General features: G+C 35.2%; 1 protein-coding gene across 3 annotated transcripts in view; it reads right to left on the bottom strand.

The window, feature by feature from the left end:
• Positions 1 to 3,351: 3,351 nt before the first annotated feature.
• LOC130441021 (zinc finger protein ush) overlaps positions 3,352 to 23,919 on the bottom strand; it is a 190,434-nt gene continuing 169,866 nt past the window's right edge. For all 3 annotated transcript variants that reach the window (XM_056774471.1, XM_056774472.1, XM_056774470.1), the window contains 2 exons: positions 10,534 to 12,620; positions 3,352 to 9,977 (listed from right to left, as the gene is read on the bottom strand). In XM_056774471.1, the coding sequence (XP_056630449.1) occupies positions 9,366 to 9,977; positions 10,534 to 12,620 (2,699 nt within the window). In that variant the 3' untranslated portion in view covers positions 3,352 to 9,365. The remainder of the gene's footprint in view (positions 9,978 to 10,533; positions 12,621 to 23,919) is intronic.

Raw genomic sequence — 23,919 nt, 5'->3', positions numbered from 1 at the left:
GGTGTTGCGTAATTTGCACGTGTCAATGAATGTAGATGACACTGTATCAAAATCAATGAAGGCTTTTTCTTCCATATCCAACATATGGAATAGGTTCCTGGTGAACATTTTTTACAGTGTTGTTACGTTTCCAATGAGAGCAAAGTTTCTATCTGCCACAGAAAATGGGTGCCATGGCTCACCAGAGAGATGTAGAGAAATAGATGCATACGGTTTTTCAACTGACCGGCACAGTTATCGTATCAAAGTTCCACGTTTGTAATATGCGGGACGCCATTTAGTTTCCTCCTCTTCCAGATTGGCCTTCATGCAACACACACACACACACCCATGATACCGTCGTCGGTCTCTACTGAATCAATCACAAATTTATAACACGAGAGTTGACAGCTGTAATACATAGAACTGTGGATAAGGTAAGTTTTAAACTTTCTGCAGATTTTACTTCCTGGAATAGTGCTTTCAGAGCAATCAATAGAGTTGGTTTTGAAAACTGTTTCAACCTGTCGATGATGCAACTCGAGTTGAAGCTTGGCTTTTTAGCAGACTCAAAGTCCGTACATTTCGATGTAAATCGCAGGTTTTACAAAGATCCATACGTGGCCTTCGAAAAGATTCTTCAAGAAAACCAAACGGTAGAACTTATAGTTGATTGTAGAGTTGGGGTATTTTTCTTTGGAAGCAGTAAAAAGGCGATGATAATTCAAATCAGGACTTAGAAACTCTTTCTGAAACTTACCAACGCTTGGAATGTGTAATGGCTTTCATCTCATGTGGTACAAGGACCTGTTTTTAGAAGCTAAATAATCCTTATTATTGACCGATGGAAAAGCCGGGCAATTAGTTATTAACACTTCATAAAAATATTACGACCCAACCACCTGACTAACGCGGCCTTTGTCGGTACCTACATTTCTTTTATTTGCCTTATGGGGTTCCGTTAGATAATTATGTTGTTTGAATGTGGTCTTACCCTTTTGGCCGGCAGTGTGTGTAGCTTTACTGGAAGATTGTCCAGGTTTAGTTAACCGAATATGGTTGCTCTTGAAACAAGACGATAGTTACGCTAAATAAGATCGAAGAGCTTGGTGGTTTCAAGTTGTTACCACATCTAGCATTTACAAGGATGGTGCCAGAAGTGGCAAATAAAACAAACACAAAAAATTTGGAAAAAGAACAATTTATTTTTCAACGTAATCTCCATTTAGCTCCATACACTTTAGATATGAAATAGAAATTCAAATACGACCGTTTTTGCTTGATTTCTTCGCTCAGTTTTACCTTTTTCAAGATATTCAATGGAAATTATCCCACGCCAATCTCAACACATCAACGCCATGATCTTGTCTGAAGATAGAACAGTTTTTGCCTTCTTTGGAGCCAGTTCTCCCTTTTCAGTCCATCGGTTCGATTGTTCTTTTGTTTCGGGTGTGGAGTGATGAACCAACGTTTCACCCATGGTTATGAAACGGTGCGAAATTCGGTTTTATTTATGCTGAACATTGCCAAGCACTCGATAGAAACATCTTCATGACGCTGTTTTTGTTCCATTATGAGCAAACATATTTTCAGTTAACATGCGATATAGTGCACTTTTTGAAATGCCTACTAAGTCTGCTAACTCGTGCACTTTCAGTCGAAGATCATCCAGTACCACTTTGTGGATTTTCTTCAACATTTCTGGAGTCGTCACCTCTACCACTACGATGGTGGTCTTCGTAGGTCGTAGCGTTTTATTTAAACTCTTTAACTCAATAGTTTATTGTTGATCACTAAGGAATAGTATCCACCAGAGTAGAATCTAGTTCAGGTTCTATATCGGTTGGGCTAATGCCTTTTAAATAAAAATATTGCGTCACATAACGATGACCAGTTGTTCCATGTTTACAAAGTCATTAAAAACTTTCAATATTGATGGCTGCCGAACAGATACTAAACAACGTGACGTCTTCAAACTTGAATTTCTAATACAGTGATCTCTAGGTCAAGCCAGGTATTTCTGGGACCTTATTCGTAGTCCTGCACGTCGGATTACTATTTATTCAGATCCATGGCGGAATTCTTGTAATGAAAATAAACAAATACCAGATTTATTAATAAAAAGAAAACTAGACACTTAGACAGAAATGGTAAAGGATTGAAATGACAGTTGGCAATCTGCCATGAACTATAAAGGCAACCCGGAAACTTGATAAAGAAGAAGAATGTGTTCTACCATTTTCTTCTATTAGAACTGGAATTTGTACTTGCGTCTTATACTTCATAATCATTCTAGAATCAAATTTAAAGGGCCCCTTGACATGATGCAAGAAATTACATGTCAGTCTCTCACCTCTGCATCATGGTTGCCAATCAAAATTCCAAAAGTAAAAGTAAACAAATTCCTAACCTCAAACTTTAATTGATATTTGGTGGTAGATAAGGAAAAAGTGGTTAGTGCATCACTAGCAATAATTATATCTGCCTCTGCCTTCCTTAGGAAGTCTGATGGACAGATTAGCTAGAGAACTAGACGAGAAAACATAGAAAAATTAGTTGAGAATTGATGAGGAAATATTTGAAAAACTTCTAAGGAAAATGAAACGTAATATCAGCAAGTAAGGATTCACGTATGCGGTACGTGTACTACGAAGTTAACTGAAAGTGTTTCAATTTATTTAGAATGTCGTTAATCACGTTTCAGTTGAAAGGTATTAGTCGGTTAATTATTGGCTCACGATGCCGATTATTATTTATGAACTAGACATAGTAGCGGGCGTAAACGCCGCAAACTGTAATCACTATATTTTTCACCATAGCGATAATCTGTTAAATACGTTTATTACACCAAGCGGAACGACTTAAACATCAAGACTGATTCATAAGTAATGGACCGAATTTAAACTACTCGGTCGGAACGAAAAAATAATATTTTCATTAACAATCGGCGATCTCCAATATTTTGATTATAGAATAAAAACTATAATAAATGTTTGAAATCGGCACCTTCTACACACTTCCGGAGTCTATGGAAGATAATTCTCTAAAGATAGAGGAGTTTTCAAAGATTCTGACTTCGTAACTTTGAAGACCTATAACTCAGAAACGAGCGGTCGTGTGAGAAATTTTTTTGTATGTCACAGCATTATTTTTACGACATCTAGTCACTGTCAAACTTTTTGTATCAACTCCCGGAACACCCTGTATATTAGAGATGTAGATAACGATTCTAAGACATACACTGCATGTCATATTTTATTATTATATGCAAAATTTTATATTTGGAAGTATTTTTTTGTACTTCAAATAAATAGAAAACTGTAATTTCGAATTTGTTATTAATCATATTTGGGATTGTGGAAATGAAACACATTTTTAAATTTTAATCCTTTGGCATAGTATATTTTCATTATATACTGAAAAATTATAAATGAACAAATTATAAATCTTTAATTTTTACAAAAAACAAATTTGTAATTATTGCATATTTTATATACAAGAAAAACATTTAACATACCTATTACATAATATTTTATTATTCATTTGATTCATATAAACAACTATACATTTATCGCCCCAACAGGTAAAAATCTATAATTTTGTTTTACTACAACAGATTAGAATAGGAAAATTCCATTTTCATTTATATTCACACACATATTGTCATGGGGCTTTGAAGCCCAGTTGATTCACTAATTTTGGGAAAGCCTCCATGCCCCAAAACCATTATTGTTTTATAATTTTTCCTAATCCATCGAGATTGAAATAGAAATTGAGGAAATACTGTTCTAAGAACAAAATCAAGATCAAGAAATGGTTTACTTGATCAGAATGGTACTAGCCAGACAAACGATGTCAGTCGGCGTGTAGAGACGGGTATTTCAATTGAAGGAAAGTCAGGATCAGGCTGAAAGGATCAACAAGGCCTACAATTTTTAGTAAACAATTTACGATATCTGTCGGCGTGTTGAAACAGGTATTTCGATTGAAAGAAAGTCAGGATCAGGCAGAAAAAAAGAAGCTTTGGTTAAAGCGGGTCACGGCAAACAGGTAGTCAGTTTGCGAAAATCGGGCAGAAAATTCGTAATATGTTAGCAGCCTTCTAAATGAATAGAACGTAGTTCAAAAATCAAGAAAATCGACACCCGAATATTTTGAGAAGCAACAAATGGATCAAAAAGTCTCAGCGACAACAAATTTTTCTTCACTAAAGTTTGGAAATCGACGACGAGTCATATTTTACTTTTGACGGGCGTGAAACGGCGATTAATCAACTGAGGCCAACTGGACAAGATTTATTATTGTCAAAAAGGAGAGAAAGTAAATTTAGAAGTGTATTTCAAAAGATACAAATAGTTCAACTCGAAAGTGTTGATAGGGTTTGCGATATCTTCTCGTGGTCTTTCTTCAGCATACATTTGTCCTTCTGGATATTATGTAACCGCCAAAATATATGAACAAAAGTGGATTATATCTAATGCATAATGAAACCGAAGGATTGTGCTTGGTTAGGACGTTGTGGAAGCTTTTGCGGAGTTGGATATTCCTTTTATCGTGAAATCTAGAGATGTTCCTCAACTGTATCCAATTGAACGTTTTGTTTATCCTGATTGTTGGGAAGCAACTACACATAAAGAATTGAGAAATTGAATTTTGAGAATATTCCATGCAACATTTAAAAACCAAAATTAGGAAGGCGAGCTTACTGGGTGCTGATTCAGTTATATAAAATGTGTGTAATTTTAGTATAGTAACCATTTTTTCATAGAGTAATCAGCAAATAATTAAATTTAAACAGCTTGTACGGATTTTTGTCCACATACTCTTATCGTACAATCATCCAATTCGAAACGTTTGAAATAGCAGTCTTGAGTTCTGAAACACCCTTTGGACTTCTTCTTAGCGTGCCGTATCAAGTCTACTTGACGTTGGCGATCAGCATTGCAGTCTAAATCTCTTATCCTAATCCATATTATTCAACCAAGAGGCTTGTTTCCTTCCAATTCCTGCACAACCTTCATCTTTACGTATCATCATCAACCGAATGATATTAAACTGTCTACCATGTACCATTATACCATTATATGTTCCAAATAAGCTATTTTCCTGCATTTAATGTTATCTACCAACTCACGAACCGCGTTTGATCTGTTAAGGACTGAATCGTTTGTTTGTTTGCGTAGCTGTCCACGGTATCTTGAGCTTGCGTCCATATAACCACATTTCAAAAGCCTCTAAGCGATGGTGAGAGTATGAGAGTCTGACTCCTCTGTTGATACGAACACCCGCTCTTTGGTGCCAATATAATTTTCCGATGATTCTTACGTCGGAACTATCAACTCCTTTTCTCTCAATATATTTATTAACTTGTCGTGTTGTACTCGATCGAATACCTTTTCGTAATCGATAAAGATTGCAAGTACATCTTTCCCTTGGTCCCGGCATATTTGTAGTAATATATTCAGTGCAAAAAATGCTTCTTGTGTTCCCAAGTCATTTCTGAAGCCGAATTGAGTTTCGTCTTGATCTTCTTCGCATTTTTCATGATTCTTGTTTTGTTTTTTATGTTTGTTGTTTTTTTTTTGGACTATGAGGATCAAATAAGTGGTTTTTTTTTGCGATATTTGTAGAAATTATAAGTTCGGCAACTAAGTACTTTCGCTTTTTACTGATGGAGAGCTTTGCGTTATTTTTTTAGTAACTGTATCGTTTGTCACGTGATACTGATCACATTGACGTAACTTTGGAATCAAGAAGTGTGCGATTTTTATCAAAGTTATTAATTGTGGCTCACAAAGACATTTGTGAAGTTTATGGTGCTGATTGATTCTGGAGATTTTTCCCTCAAATATAGGCTACGTTCTGGTGGACCTACTGAAGTCGATGTTGACCAAATCGAAGTCATAATTGAAAAGAATCGTTATATAACTGTTCGAGAGGTTGCGAAGAGGCTACACACAACAATTAAAAAATACTTAAAATGCCTTTGAGTTCTATTTTATACTCCAAAACCAAAATTACTTTGTCGTCAACCAGATTTCGTATAATGCAAGGTACAATTAAACTTATCGGCTTGAAAATTTCCCCATATGAATATGAATAAAAATGGAAATTAACCTATTCATTATTTTTTTAGCTAAATCAGTTAAAATAAGTATAGTTACGTGTTGGGGTAGTAAAAAAAGGTTGTACGTATACAAAGAGAGGACTGGCCTGAATATAACATACTCATAACATCTTTTTAAGTTGCAGACAGACTAGAAATTTTCATATACAGAGTGAATTTTAAGTATGCAACGCCACAATTACATCCGAAACGGTTCGCGAAATTTTTATGAATTTTTGTTTGTAAAGAGGTTTCGTAATACGGCCGAAGTTTGTTAATATACAGCTACAACTGCACACAGTTGTTTATTATTTACTTGAGAAAATATGAATTAATTATTATTATAATGATATAAACAATAAAAATGTATCTAATATCTTTAATAATTTATATCCTAACCGAAACCCACGAAGATATCGCAAATGTTGCTAAGAAAAAGAAATTCATTTTAATAATTTTAATAACGAAACATTGTATTTCGTGGACAATTAAAGATCTGATGCTTTATATTAATAAACTCCTGGATAAATGTAAGGTAACCTCGTATTGGACTAAAACCGTGTTAACATTAACTAAAAAAGTACTGATTAAAGCAAAGTTTCTGTTATAAGCAAGCTGTTGATTATAATTGTTTAGAAATTCATTTGGGACTATATAAGTAAAAAAATGAACCGCCAAAGAAATTGTTAAATGGTGAAGGCGGTCCTAAACGAAGGATACTCGATGCGATATGTTACTGGTTTGTTAGATGGACATAATTCCAGCATCAGTCGCATAATGAGGGGACATAATGAAACGGATTCGTACCATCGAGGATCAGGACAAGGGCGAAAACGTTGCACTAATCAAATGGATGATCATTTTTTGAGACAACGTGCTAAAAAACGAACGGTTAGAAGACGTTTACATGAAGCAGGGTTAAGCAACAGAAAACCAGCCAAAAAAACCTTGCATACCAGAGAATACAAAGTTCAGAGATTAAATTTTGCAAGAATACATCAGAATTGGACCATCAATGATTGTAAACGAGTTCTGTTCTCTGGCGAAGGTTTGTCAGCTATAATATCTCTCCTAAAGTGCCTTTTGGTGGTGGCTCTGAAATGTTTTGGGGAGAAATTTGCTTCGATGCTTGTAAGGAATTGCTCCCTATACATACGATGTCTATGAATGCCCAATATAACTTTTGCTCCGTCTGTTCGGCTCGTCCCCACGTGGCTAGACTTGGTCACTTTCATGATTTCAATATCCCTTTATTAGAGTGGCCACCTAACAGTCCGGATATTAATTCTATATGGAACATATATGGATAAATAGTTTCTAATCACAACCAACTCGTCGAGGTCGCTATTGAAGAATGGGAAAATATACCGTGAGCTTTGATATCAAGCATGCTGCGACGCATGGATGCCGTCATAAGAAGTAGAGGAGGGCCTACGTGGTATAAGGCGAATTGAGGTTATGTTGAGGTCATATTCGACTAATTTGTAGGTGTTCATTATTCTTTCAATGCAAATTGATACTAAGTTGTATTTATATTTGTCCAGGAGTTTATATACAAAGAGTTATAAAAATTTTATCAATTTCTGAGAATAAAACTCTAATAATGAGAAATAAAAAATTATTTTCATACTGTGGGCGAAATGAGAAATGACATTTCTCGACTTATATTTATTCAACAGCGTGTGAAAATGATTTCAAGATTTGATTAAATATTTAAATTTCAAATATCTCGAAACAAACTTTTGGCGGCACATTTCTTTGGTCCGACAAAGTGTCTAATTTTAAAAAATCGGTGTTCAAAATTAAAAATCCTTCCATTTCAAAATAATTCAAAACCGCGCTCTGTATTAAATATTATTACTTTATTCATTTAATATCAGATTTAATTTATCTAAATCTCAAAAAGCGATACTCGAAATGTATCTTATCTAAATCGTGGAAAATTTATAAGAATCAACAAAATTCTCAAAAATTTTCATGTAGGTTATGGTACAATTTGAATAGTGATAATATAATCCAGTAGAATTATAGTCCAGTTAAATTAGACTTGTTTCGAAACCAAAATTAATATGCGGATGTCACGATTTTTTTGTTCGGTACGCCAATAAAGGGTCATAACTTTTGATTATATAACGCATTTAGGGCAATACCGATCCTGTCAGCTTTGTATTCCTAGAGAGGAAGGCAGGAGGAAAATAAGGGTTTTACCTCCAAATTTAGAGGGGGAAAATATGGATTGTTATAACTTCTAATTACAAATTAAATAAAATAAAGGTATAATAGTATAATATACGATTTATAAAAATCAGAATCTGAAGAAAATTATTTGTTACTTGAAGTTTTCGATGATTTATGAATAAAGAATTTTAAGAAATGATGTTGCTGAATGAAATTATTTATCTATTGTTCGAATTTATTATTTGTTTAATGATATTTTTAATGTTTTATTCACTTAAAAATATTCAATTATTTATTTTATAAAAAAAAGTTTTTTTATGAGGAATCCATAGAAATTATGGGGATTTTAGGGGCTTTTGATAGGTGCTTTCGGGAGATGAATTTTTTAGTTGGGAACACTGGTATTTTGACCTTTTAAAAAAAGTTCTGACCTTTATTTGTTACTTTATACATAATGAACAAAAAAACATGTTCTCTATTATTTCTAAAAACTGCCATATTTTATATCTTTAATCTTTTTCTCATTGTAGTTACGATTTCTTTTTTTTTATAATTTGAAAGCACTACTAATTAATTTCAATCAAATATTTATCCATTTATCCTCAATTTAATTAAAAAAATTCAGTTTTTACCTTCTTTTCAATCTTTTCTTTATGTTATAGTACAAGAAAATTTGTGTCGCAACTATATTTGACTTGAAGATTTATCAAAACTAATAATCTTTATATTAAATTTATATTTGTATAATATATGGCAATAATAAAATCTACAGGGTGTTATTGTTCTTTATAACCTCCAAAAACTATCATATTTTATATTTTCAATATTTTTCGCAGTGTAGATAAGATTTTTCTTTTTTTTTTTTAATAGTTTTGAAACCGCACCAACCAAATATCAATAATTTTAACAAAAAATTTCAGTTTCAAGTATCCACATTATTCGAAAATCATCTTTTTCCAAGTCAATTTGACTGGACTATTAAATTGCGGAGTGTGAGTTGAAATGAATTGAAAAGCAACAATAAAAAAAATAATTCCGTTTCTAATCTGTCTCGTATATCAATGAAAAATTGAAATCTAAGGAAATACCCTAAGCAGCTATCTTAAAGCACAGATGCTTCGGCAGTACGACTTGCCGAAGTGTTATTATTGTTGTTTATATTATTCGAAGCTGCGTTTGATATTTCACCTGCGTGACTCGAACAGTAAAACTTTTTGTGCGCCACGAACGTCGAATAATAATTAAAATAAATGTCACATGATTTACAATATCTAGCACCCGACCTAGCCGCTTCCTGGACATGATCCTCTTCGTCATTCGATTTACTTTTTACATTTTTTATAGCCGCTTCTTCTTTTATCAGAGGCTCATCACTTTGGGCTATTATTACTTCTGGTTCTATAGCTTCCTTTTTCACTAAGATTTCTTCCTCTTCGTCGTCCAGTACTGGCATGGATTTGTGTTTATCTGACAGACCGTTTACCGATGTTTCTTCAGTTATAAGAGCGTCATGGACTAATCTCATATGTCTGATTACGTTGGCTTTGTAAGTGGAATTGTATGAGCAATGGAGACAGTAGTGTAGGTTTTCTGAAACGTTAGATTCTGCGATAGGAGAAGACACTTTTTCTTCGGAAGATTCGGCAGATGTTACGTTCACTTCTACAGTATTCGAACCTTCGTCTTCGAGGATATAGGAGATGTACTTCTCTTCCTGGAACCAAGTAAAAAACTGATTAAGAGCTATTGAATCGATTGTATCATCAGTTAGTATGACGCGGTTATAATACAATTTGTCTGAATCTAAATACTTGTAATATGAAATGTGAGTATATTCGATTGATAATTTTCGATTTTGTTGTATTTGTAGATGATTTCGAGGGTGGTTTTGGACCTCCACAGGTATTTTATGGATGAACCTGCATCTCATTGTTCTATCTCCAAAATACGTTGACTCCTTTCTGCTATATGGCTGGTCTCTACCTGAAATGATTATAAATCTTTCGAATTGTTTCAGTCCTAGATTTTTCCATCAGTAAGACTCCATCTGATCCTCTAACCATCTTCTCCAGGATAACGCGCGCCTTCATATCGCGACTCAAGCTAGATACAATACTTAAAATTCAAGGACAGTCCAATTTGACCTCTCAACATTTTTCATTTTTATTGAAGCGCGCCAGTAGAATTCATCTACCTTTGATCTATTTGTCCATGTTTCGTCGGAGAGCAAACAATGAAATTTAATACGAAAACTTAAGTATATATTTTACCTGTAAATCAGAAGATCTCTTATCAAAATGCATCCGAATATGTGTCCTCATCCCCCTCAAAGTATTTCCTTTATACCGACATATAGTACATCTGTAAGCCTTCACTCCTGTATGAGATTCCATATGTCTTTGAGCTGCACTTGCTGTAGGACTGATGACGTCGCAACAGGGACATTTCCATCCCGATAAATTAACCCCGTGAGGGATACACTGATGTCCAGGTTCCGCTAATCCTTTACATTTTCCGCATTTACGAATTTCCACTTCTCCCCTTTTAAGACAGTAATATGCTTGATGAGCATTGAGATTATCTAACGACGTGAATTTGATTCCGCAAGCTAAACAAATCAATTGCTGATATTGTCCTGCCGGGCTAGTTGCCTCCAAGCTGCCTGGACTAACCGGAGGACTACCGGAAAACTTTGAAGAGTTTTCGTCTTGATTTCGAGCGGAGCAATAATGTTTTTTATGTACAACATAATTTTCGAGTTTGCAAAACACTATATTACAGTCTTTACACTTTGACACACCTTGTTTCACTAAAACTTGAGGCATGACTGGAGGTTCTAGTCTCATTTGTACGTCGGGAGCGAGTAGCTGCAGAGATCCTCTCATCAATAATGGATGCAAAGAAGGATTCCCTTCGAACGACTGAAAATTGTTCGTTTCGGGACTTGTCCTCGATTTTTCTTGTGTTGGTTTCAAAACAGATCTTAATCTCTTCGGACTACCACTTCTGGAAGCGTCATCTTTAACTTTAGGCGAAGGTGAGGAGTCACAACGAGATACTGGAGTCGTTGGTGGTGAGTTTTGTGAAGATTGTATCGATTTACTTTTTTCCGGACTGACAGATTGAATTGGAGTGATTCTATCCTGTTCCTCACTAAAATCTACGATCAGATCGTTATTGTCTGGAGATTTTCGAATACTTAAATCTAATGGTGCCGAAGAAGGAAGCTCTTTAACGGGAGGATCTTTGGATTTAGCGTCAGTTGATTGCTGTTGGTTGGCTAGAGCGCTCGTCATAGGTTGTAGAGTTCCGTTTGGAAGAAGAAAACAAGGAGTATCCGGATTTGGTAGTCCTGATGGTACGGACAAAGCTGGAAATACACTAGCACTTCTAAATAGGGAATATGGCACAATTATAATGGGGTTTGTAGGTAAAGCTAAAAACGGTTGTTGCGAAGAAGGGGACGATGGTGATCTGCACGGTCTAGAATCGACGGGAGACGTAGGTGACGATCCTGATGTACTAGAAGATGCCTTTGTTGTTGTCGTAGCAGTTGTTGAAGGTTTAATTGTATGCCTCGAGTTGCAGTAATGCATCTTGTGGGCACGATATGTTTTTTGAGAGCTGAACTTTATGTCGCATTCTGCGCAGTATCTATCCGTATTACTAACACCGCTACTTTCTCCATTCGGCGTAGTTACGATATTTAACGGACTAGGACTAGGAGATACAGTGTGCATTCTCATATGACGGTTCAAACTAACTTTTTTATCGGCACTATACGAACAATGAGTACATGTGTATTGTTTACCGCTACGGATGTTTTTAGTAGGCGGTTCTGATAAATCGGCATCTGATTGGTTTCCGTTCGGATCGGTAACTGATTTGGAATCGTCGTCCGTTACATTCTTAGTTCGATGAGAACAATAGTAAGTTTGGTGTGCTTCTAGAGTACTTAATGATGAGAATCTTATCCCGCAAGGAGAACATTGGAATATGGGAACGGTAGACGGTCTAGATTCTTCGACTTGCGTTTCCGGTATGATATTCGGAAGAAAAAATCTTCTTGACGCTAATGCACTTTGAATGGCCGGTTGAAGTACCGTCAAATAACTACTGGAGAAATCAGATTCTATTTTTGGGTTCGTTAAAGTTAACGGTTGAGTTTGCAGAGCCGGATCTGTCGCTAAATTTGCTTTTAAACGAATACGGGGAGTTTTCTCATCCGGTTCGTGTTTTATTGCATTCTCGTCGATCGTTTCTTCGGTGGTTGAAGTTTTAGATGAGGGCGATTTTGAAGATGGATTGGTAGAAGTAGCATTTTCGGCCGGATCGCTGTGCCAATCCTCAACTTCACCTGAAACAATATATATTAATCAGTTCGAGATCTAGAATCCAGAATTTAAGCTGATGTAACCAAAAAGGTACTACAGATAAATTTAAGATGTATTGCTAGAACATCTGAAGTGGTTACAGATAATTAAGGAAACAATGAAAGAAATTAAAGATATAATTTCGGTATTGAGTCACTGTTTTTCATTTGTGACCCTAAATTCTTATTCGATCACATTCTAGAATCCAAAAATTATGGAGGTGCTTCGATGTACCGGGTGGGCAACTAAGAACGATCGTCGGCCATATCTCAGAATGGATTAATACAGTCAAAGAAGTTGTGAGTGGCTAGATAGTCATAAGAAGACTTAAGGCAACTAAACTTGAGTCGTAAAGGTCAGGTACCGACCCCAAATTAACCCCAGCTCACCGAGGAGCAGCTGGTTTACGATTTGCCATAGAACACGTTAATTGTACTGACGAACAATGGGACTCCGTTTCTCTTCTTTGACCACAACAGGGCATGTCTGCTTGGTAGCTATAGAAGAGGATGAGTCTACCGCGCAGTGTTGTATAAAAGAAAACGTGACTTTTGGAGGAGATTCCTGGATGATCATTTCAATGCAAACAAAAATCGAGTTAGTTTTTATTGAAACTTGAGGTGGAGAGGGGGGTTTAGCGGCAAACCGATACCATAAAAGAAATTTTGGGGGATTCATCCTAAAGGAGGACAATGCCCGTCGACATATTGCAGGTTCCGTACGGCAATATTTATAGGATCTCGATGCCGCTATGGATTAACCAATGCGTATCCCGGACTTAAATCCTATCAAGTATTTATGGGATTAACTTAAGAGAAAAGTTCGGGCTAGAAATCATCCACCAGCCACAACAACGGGTCTCGAAACGGCGCTCATTGAAGAATGGGATAACATCGAACAAGATCGAGTAGAAAAAGTTATTTGTTCAATGAAAAAGCTGTGACAACACTAAATATTGATAGGTTATGACGAGTTCAAGCTTGTATTTACTGTTAATTATAACTTTTTGTTTGTTTTTTTTTCTTTACCAAAAAAATAACTAAATAACAACATAGATCATTCATTATAAAGCTAAAACTTTAGATGTTGAAATCAGTTTTTTTGTTAGAGATTTTTGTCCACGAGCGTACGTCTTGAATCTATTTTGTTGCTGACGAGTGTATATTTCAATAACGGAATCCGCACAAATTCACACTTTTAGTATTTTGTAATTAAATGGCAAATATAAACTTTTTAGTTAATTCTCAGATCTACATGGCGAGTAAATTCCAAAAACTGATTTGCATTTATCAAATAGTCGCCGTTCAGTCTAAGATAACGAGTACGATCCACGTCGGTTGGTCGAGACTGTGGCAAGTTTCGAGAATGCCAATTACCCAACTCTTCACTAAAGTATACACCAAGAATGTTTGATTATATATACGAGTATTCATATTATTGTTACGAGTGTCGGAAACTCAGGCATTCCATACACGTTTACGTCGCGGCACCTTCGTCGATAAACTCCCCGGACTTAGTTACACGTAACGTGTTTCTAGTTAAACCTTCCGCGAATATATTCTCAACATTTTCATATTTATGCAATCGGCTAACGGGAATTTTGCACTTGAAGAGTCAACGGCGCGGCGGCCATAATAATCAAGAAAAAATTATAAACAATATTTTTAAAATTATTTGAAAAGTTAATTGAACGTCCATGAAATAACGTACAAATCCTTATTATGTATTAGATGTCCCCATGACGATCTTAATTTTTCATCAACATGCCAGGAATCTTCTGGATTCGTACGATATCATCGCTTTGCACTATTCAGTTTTTTTATATTACATCTGATCGAAACAGACTAACCAGCAATTTTATTTCAGTCTAAATAAATCTATATCCTTAAAACTAAGTTAAGACTCAGTTCTTATCTGTGAACTTTTATTCATCATTAAACCTTTACGCTTTTACTCAGTATTTACACCACCTCTGAAGGTTTCGTCTTTTTCAGTTTTCCGTTTGGGTGGTTTTTATCGAGTAGCTAAAGCATCTCGATGCATCTATCCTGTCTTAACTGTTGCTTTGATGAGGTCCCTATGCATATTTGCATTTCGATTCATTATTTATTAAATATACTGTAACATGAGAAAAAATTTGGATTTAGTGATATCTGCTCAATTAAAGTAACCAGTTCAGTAATCATAAACTAAGATATCCCTCAGACGATCTTAGTTTTTCACATGGATTGACGAGAGCAACCTGCGTTTCCATATGGTAGTTCCATTCCCTTTACTGAGAATTCTTCGTTTGATTTGTTCGTTTTGTTTTATGTGTTTTGTTCTCCACTTTTCAATCCATTCGTCGAATGTATTAGTTGCTTTGGTGTAGCTTCTTCCACACTAGTTTTTGTTGAGTATCAAAGATTCTCTCACTGAGTAGAGTGGACACAAACCTTGAAAGTCTTGCCTTGTAATGTATCAAGGCATACAGAAATTAATCAGAGAATTTTCATAAGGTCTTAGTTTGTTTTGGGTCAATATGATTCTTCTTGACAGTAACAGAGATGAGTGGCGCAAATTTTTTGATCTAAGGAAAAGATGAGAAGATGACCACTACGTCTTCAAAGTATAAGAAGCCGTTTTATAAAGGGTACGATAAAAATTCGTTTTGGAACCCCTAATTAACCCTCCAGGAAGGTTCGATTGCCTTCTACTTGCCATTATTTAATTCCCTTTACAATCTTATACAGTGTATCAAATTTTGTATTTTTATGTTGAAGGATTACAAAGAAATTAATATTTTTCGAAATTTTGGGCACTACTTTGAGGCTCCGTGAACTTCTCAGGAATGGTATAGAGGTAAATTGCCTCCAATTGTCATATTTTGGGTTCCCTTATACCTCTCTGGTCTGTGTTGGTAATTTCGCGAGACACCCAGTATATTTACTTAGTAAAAGTAAATAGTCGAAAACAAAAATTTCGACATGTTTCAGATGGCATATCAAATCAATCAACTCTGTTTTAATCAAGCAGGGCTGGACTCTAAAAAAAGTACTTTTTATTTTTTACAACTTTCGCTCTACCAATCCCCAGACACAGAATTTTATGTGGAAAATTACATATTTACGAAAAGTTTGTCAAAGTTCAATAGTATAAAACACAATAGTCCGTTGTCGAAATATCTAGATATTCTTCACTTAAGCTAACAAATCAGTCGTATCTACATCTACAAAGAAAAAAAAGAAGAAGAACGCGTATACATTTTGTGCGGAGGATGTGGTTACCATGAAGAATCAGCGTAGGACGTCCACTGATAGACTGCTTCATTAAAGTAAGGTTTCGACATGCCCGATCCGTGTACATCTAGTCCTTATCAACGATGCATTTATAACAACCTGTTCGCTGTTTAATTCCTCTACTCTCCTCTGATCGTAACTCGTGAATTCTGGCACGTATTTTATTGCTTATCGTCGAAAAATATCATTAAGACTTCTTCAAAGTCTTATCAGAAGCTTGTTTCTAAATACTTACTAGAGAAAGATTAGTAACCATTATTATTAACAATAATAGTAGTATTTGTAATTGTGTATGTATATGTTTAACTAAACAGAATCTAGAAGTCAAAATATTCAACACAGAAAATAACTTAGATGTAATGTTAATATCTAAAGCATACACGACAAACAAAAATCAGCAAATTACTCAATTTACGTAACCCAACATACCCTTACAAGGGCCATAATGATCGAAAATACTATAAAATACCATGAAATATCCGACTGGCGATGTAATCTAATTGAATCTGCCGTTTATTGTCCTTAGTCTAAAGAAGAACGATTTTCAACGTATTTCACCGCATCATCGCAACACTCCTTCAATGGGGCTCCAGAATAATAACATAATTGAACAGAGAACTACTAGAAAGCATGCAAATACTGGATGATTTTTGTGTCATCAAAGGAATCCCTGCAAACTATTTAAAAGTACAGGTATCATTAGATATCTAATCATTATACTACTTAGTACACAAGTATGCCATACTTCGAAATTTGACTAACAACAGAACTAAACGGATTTTTATTGAGGACAAATTACGGAACGCAGTAAACTTGAAACCACCTCTAAAATCTGGACAAAACATCTAAGAAGTTGTCGTACATCTAACCACAAACCTTCAACAAGCTGCAATGGTAGCTTCCAGTGAAATTAATCATTAAATAACAGAACCAGGATTTCACCCTTCCTACATTAAATCTATGATAACAAATAGAAACTGAGAAAAAGGTGGCAGATTATCCGTGACCCAACTGACGAAACCAAGCTAAACATAATCAATGAGAGACCAATTACTTGAAAACTTGTCTAACGCAGAAAAGTTATTCTCAATTAGTTTTTGAAAAATCAATATCATCATAATATAACCAATAAAAATTCATAACAATGTAAACAGCAACCAGAATCAATAGACTCCATATTTGTGTCACTAGTCAATTTGAATATTGATTTTTGAGGCTTGTGAATTTGATTTCTTTCTTATTTCTTAGACCATTTTATAAGGTTTGTAGCTGAATTGTCTCGATATTAGATCTTTTCTGATTGAAAATTATTTATCAAAACAGGTAGAAAATTGACGCTTTATCAAAATAGAAATTTTCCAATTGCGACGCGTATGACTTACCATTTTCGTAACTACACATAACGCTTGAAAACTCAAGCAAAATAAAGAAATAATAACGAAAATTTCTACTTATAAATTAAGGCCAATATATAATTCACTACCTACCTACAAAAATGGTCTGGAGAACCTTTTGAAAAGTGGTGGGTTCTTCTATTAATATTATTGCGGTAATACGAGGGATGCTACTTAAGTTTTGAGATATGGCAACACTGATGTGAACATGTCAAATCTGACATTGTCAAAGTTGACATTTTTAATGGTGAACGTACTCAAAACATATTGTCATACGAGTGCTATTAGAGATATTTGAAACTTTCGTCCCGGTCAAAAAAATAGAACATTTTCGTGCGATGTTTTTCTATGACTTTCGACATGGATTAAACTAACGGCAGTGTACCGATCAACTCGCTTCGAATTTTGGTGATAAAGCACCATCTCGAGCGACCGAGTTTCGCTGGTTTTCCGTATTCACTCGTGGTCGGACTTTGCTACAAGAAGGTCGTCCAAAATTCTATGGTTTTCTAACGTATTATCGTAACGGTGATTCAATAATGACTGCTCTACGTCTGTATCGTGCGGAATATCGTACACGCCACGCCACGCCCAGTGACGATAGCATTAGGAAATGGATCAGGATGTTCGAGAAACCAAAACGAAGTCTCTTGAATAGAACTTGAGATATTGAGGATAGAACGTGTGTATATGAAAAACTCCCATAAGTAATGTACAGGTGGAAATCGCATTTGAGTATAACTTGAGAATGGTGAAAATTAGATGAAATCCGATGGTTGATGGCTGATCTGTGCATCAATACCTTTCATTGAAAAAAAATTAATCAAATCGGTTGGGTAAAACGCCTGAACGGACTCGGAATGGAAATCATCAATTTTTTTAATATATAAGATAAAAAGCGTGATAGACTTAGGTATTAATTGTTTGAGAGATGATAAGTCCATGTATTTTTGCTTAGGTAACGGGATTTCTATGGAATATAAATCCTTCATTTCAGTATTGACAGAAATTTTCTTGTTCAAACGTTGTAGAAGATCCTCCCATTTGTTATCAAAGGATAACTTAAACATTTTTATTTATAACTTTACAGTTCGATGCGATACGATATTTGCCGATTAATTTTCAGTTTAAATCCCAAAATCGAGTTACGAGGTTGCGTTAGAAAACCAACGAATTGTCTGTGAGTAAAGTAACTTTTTTCCACTCGTAGGTATTGTGAATCGTGAAAAAAAGTATTACTTTACTCACTTGTTGCATAAATCACTATTACATTCTACATTTAAACATACAAGGTGAATCAAACTAATCTATCAAAGTAATTACTTATTACTTTCAATCTAACAGATTGTTAGTATATTTTTATTGGCTTATTAATAATTTTATCGAATATTTTTATGGGTACGTACAAGATCGAATTTGGAAATTCGTATCGTCTATGGAATTAATTAGATAAAATACCCGAAATTTTATTACCCATAATACCAAAATGTACGATAAACAATAATTCGATAAGTTATTGTAAAATAAGGAAATCTCAAAATCTGGAACCGATATACTCGCAGTATTATATAATAAGTTTTAGAGAGTTTTGGCCGCATGTTCGCCTTGCGATATTTCTGTTCATAACTGATAAGAACAGCTTTGATGAATATAAATAAAGTGGTAGCGGCAATGCTATCGTAGCGATGCAAGGGGCTGCCCTCGGCCGCCCCCGATCACCCGCGTGGGCGTCCGCCATCCCCGAGAGCCAAGGATATTTAGATATTCTAATAGTGGTGGAGCTGCCAGATAACATGTATACACTAGTGCTGGTCTGGAGCGATAAGCGTCTCGACGGCGAAGTCTGCCACTGATAAAGACGCTCTGCGTCGTTGCTGTTCTGTTTCTTGGTCGAGATAACGTGGATATCGGTCCCGCCGCAAAAGAGAAAGAGAGACTGAGGAAAAGATTTCCAGTTCCAGAGGGCAGATGTCGGAATTGAGAATATGAGTGAGTGCTTTCTGCAACGGAAATACTTTTTGTTCGGTTTCCCTATTTCGATTTTTTTATTTTCATTCCGGTTTCTTTTGAGGTTCGATAGAGAACTTACATGCATTTTGTTTCGGATACGACGACGTGTCATGATCTTTGTTTCTTTTACAACAGCAGCTTTCCATTTTCTAAAATAGTAAGTCTAATACCGGGTTTTTCAATTTAAATTCCAATTCTACAACTTTTTATTTACAGTGTTACCAATAGAGATACACGATTACGAAATTATTTACTTTTTCTTGACGAATCGTCTCGATTTTGAGCTTCATTTGGTTTAAAAAGAAAAAAAGAAAAACTTGACGTTTCAACATATTTCGATGTTTATCAAAAAATAACTTGATATTGAAAATTTGTAGGTATAATTATAAACCACCCACAAAAATGATCGCATCACTGGTATTTTAGGATATTTTTAATACTTAATCTTAGTTTTTTGGGACAATCTGTATATGTATCATAGATATTTCTGGATTTATTTAAATTTATTTTGTTAATAATGGATGTGCCTCAACGTTTAACAAGACATGTGACGAATGAAGGAGCCGCTAGAATCATCGCGCTCATACAAGATGGCCGCAGTCAAAGATACGTCGCCGGGGTAATTGGAGTTCAACAAAGCACCTTATCCAGAGTTGTTATTCGCTACCAAGAAACAGGGCAGCTTACCAGAAGACCCGGACAAGGCCGCGAAAGGGTAACTTCGGTAGTTGATGATCGTTATTTGAGATTAACGGCATACCACCAGTCGAAGGCTGCAAACAGATCTGTTGGCTGCTCGTAATGTCCGAATAAATCTACAAATAGTTCGAAATAGGTTGAGAGAAGCAGGTATAGGAGCCAGAGTACCAGCTAGAGATCGAGGTCTTACCAGAGAACATCGAGTAGCAAGATTGGGATTTGATCGAGAACACGCAAATTGGAATATTCAAGATTGGTCCAATATGAATCAAGATTTTGTCTGTATTCATTAGATAGGCGTGTACCAGTATGTAGGCGACGTGGTGAACGGTTAATTTTTGTCAAACTGAAAGCTTTGGTGGTGGCTCTATCATGGTTCGGGGAGGAATTTCTTTTGAGTGTCGCACGGAATTAGTACCAATGAATGATGGAAGACTAAATGCTGACAGGTACATAACCAATATCCTAGAACCCCATTTAGTGCATTATATGCCTCATATCGTTGACAACTCTATGCTAATACACGATAATACTTGTCCACACGCTGCTATAGTGGTTCGGCAGTACTTAAAAGAGGTCGAGATGCCCACCGTGAATTGGCCTGCCTGTAGCCCGGACCTTAACCCGATAGAGCATGTCTGGGACCATCTAGGATGGCAAATTCAGCAACATCCAGCACCAATAAGAACACTAGATGATCTTCAAAATGTTCTTTTTAACTTCTGGGAAAAGATGCCGCAAGGATACGTCCACAACCTGTTTAGAAGCCTTCCAAGACAAATGGAAGCTGTAATTAGAGCGAGGGGCGGCAACACACGCTATTAGAAATTCATTTGGATGGTTTTAGTTTAAGCACCGTTCATTGTTTTGTACAATTTGTTTGATATTTTCTATGTTTTGGTAAATCAAACTTTTTGTCCTCTGTAGATTAAACTGATATAAAATAAATGTTGCAAAAGGCGGTATCTATTGGTGTTTTAATTCGTAATAATAATAAAATTCGAAAAACAGGCAACACATTTGAAATATTTAAAAAATAATGATTGATGCGATAATTTTTGTGGGGTGTATATTAATCAATGTATCATCTTCGACATGAATATTGAAAAAAAAATTATTTAAACAACAAAAAATAATATTTTATCAAACTAACGTTGAAAGTGACATTCTTAATTCAAGCTTGCATGATAAAAAATTTCATTTTATAAGAAAGCGTACGTATAAATACTTTAACACTTGTTAAAAAAAGACTTTTAACAATAGTGTTAAAAATAATAATTTTATATAAATAAGATTTTTTACTTAATTAACTTGACGGTTCATTTTACAGATATTTTTTTGGAGATCATTTCACTAAAAACTAGGAATTATAATAATCGCTATTCACCTCCGAGCGTGATATTTGCGAAAAACTAATTTTCATGACCTTTTAGCCTTTATACATTATTTAGCTGACATGATATCGATGATTACAACACCATAATACAGGTATATACAAAAACACAGCTCACTAGGAGTTTTTCTGCAGATAAAACCTTGAATAAATCGACTAAAACTTTGAAGAATCCTCAGCTACGTCTAAGAAGACAGAGCAGCCAGTGGCGTAGCGTGCGTTGGAGGTGTCCTGTATCAAAATTAGTTGGGGGGGCCCAAATGAAGGGTAAAATTTTCTCACAAATGAAACAAAAATGCTTGCATTAAATTAAAATGAGAAACTGAGCTAGCCAAACAATTCAAATGAAATTAACACTTTTCTTGCCTTTTTTTCGGCAAATTGATTTATTAAATCATCTGAAGACGATTTCAGTTTTTCTAACAAGTCTGATAGCTGTTCCTGCCCCATCGAAGTCCTTAGGTAATTTTTCATCAGTTTTTATTTTAAAAAACTTCTTTCAGCTGATGCGGTCGTAACTGGAAGTGTCAAGAATAGAAAGCATGCTGTTACTATCTCCGGAAAACTTTATACAAGCCTATTGAATTTTATCAGCAATAATTCCTTAATGGAATGAATTATTTGAATTTCAGATTTTTAGCATGTTTTCTGAGATGTCTTCACTGTATTTAGCCGACAGTTTTCCGGACAACGTACCAGTCAGGAAGCAACGACTTTATCCCCCTATCTGGGGGGCATGTGGCTCACATCAACTGTCTTTAAAAAGCTTGTATTTAAGTACTGTCGTCTTTGTTTACGGATTCCTTCGCATTTATAAAGGAGATGTTTGGCGGTTTCCTTTGGTTCCTTACAGAAGTTTCTCCATGTTCTTCAGATGGTAGTTCACTGGACCGCGTCCAATAATTCTCCTAAGCCCGTCTTTGTTTAATGGAAGGGCCTTTTCAAATCAGTTGATAGAATAGGAGATTCGATTGTTTTAGACCTGGGGTCTTATTCCATGTTTGTGATTTCTTTTCGTTTTCCCACTTCTTTATGACCATGACTTGATGGATTTTTGGTAAACCTATAAAAGATTGTGGCCCTATGAAGAGAATTGTTTTGCTAGATGCTCGGTAATTGCAAGATAATCATGAATAAACAAAACAAAATGAGACATCAGATAGCACACATTTAAAAACTATTTGAAGACCAAAGAAAAACTAGAAATTCTCGAACAAGAAGTCCAATTCTTTCGCTAAACTGCTGACAGAATGAATATTTCCTTGATGGTCGCTAAAATTCGTCACAGTTAAGCAACCAAAAGAAGAAGAGCAATGATAATATTGATTTAAAAACATAGATGGCTTTAGCGTTGACGTATAGATGTTTCTAAACCATCCCTAGTTGTGGTGTACGTAATAAAACTTAAACTATGATGGCGTGTATTAGTTTTCAAGACGTATGACCTATATCTAATACTAACAAATGTGAAATAATAACGGAAGTATAAATATAAGTAGTTGAAACGAAAAAAAATTTTTTTTTTCCAAGTGATAACAACTTGATAAACTAGAATTTATCTTTAATATAAATCAAGAGACTAATTGTCTCTATCCAATTAAACTTTGAAAAGTCGATCAATCTGCATTATAAATTCGTAGAATATAATAACATGTGATTATATCTCTACTAATGACGTACATTGCCTTGATCTTGAAATTGCGATAAGATTCAGAAACTAGATAATTTGCCGGGAATAAAAATTAATCTGGTAATTAAAAATTATAGCGGTGCTCCTCGCATAAAATTTAATTTAATATGATCCGATTGTTATCTACTGGTTTTTGAATACGGGATACTAAATAAATTAGTTCTTCTTTAATAAATTACTTTTAATTAAAATCAACGCACAATTTATTCCAGTGTTGCCGATACGATTATTTTCAAACTAAAGAACCTTTAGTTAAAGGGTAGGTTGAGATATTTTCATCACTCTGAGGTTGATATCTTAAAAACGTGGGTTTGAAGGTCTTCAACAGCTTCTTGAGGTGATGAAAATCGCTGTCCGCACAACTCATTTGGCAGTGGAAGACAAGAAAAAATCATTAGAGGATAAATCGGACAAAAGCGGGAAATGAGAAATTAATTCGATGGTTTTCTCCTTCAAATATTCAGTGCTTTGTGCGGGATCCATCTTGAAACATACGTTATCTTTCTCACGCCCAAAACGTTCATGCAAAATCAATTGTATTGCAGTGATATTTTAAAAGACACCGGTAAGTCAAATGCCGATCTTTAATCATGTTGCGCACATCATCGATGTTTCTCGGAATACATCATTTTGGCCGACCCTATCGACATTCATCACCGACGTATTTTGAGTTCTTTTTCACCCAAAACCATAACTCAATAAGTCGAGTTATTAAATAACTTTTTGTCAAAAAACTTCTCGATGCCGTGTTTGTAGAAGGATTTGTGTCAGAAAAGGCTTCAGTTTCAGTAAATGCTTCTTCGTTTAAGATCAATTTTT

Source organism: Diorhabda sublineata, chromosome 3, assembly GCF_026230105.1.
Source record: "Diorhabda sublineata isolate icDioSubl1.1 chromosome 3, icDioSubl1.1, whole genome shotgun sequence".
Lineage (NCBI taxonomy): Eukaryota > Metazoa > Arthropoda > Insecta > Coleoptera > Chrysomelidae > Diorhabda > Diorhabda sublineata.
This window is presented reverse-complemented; position numbering and strand designations above follow the sequence as displayed.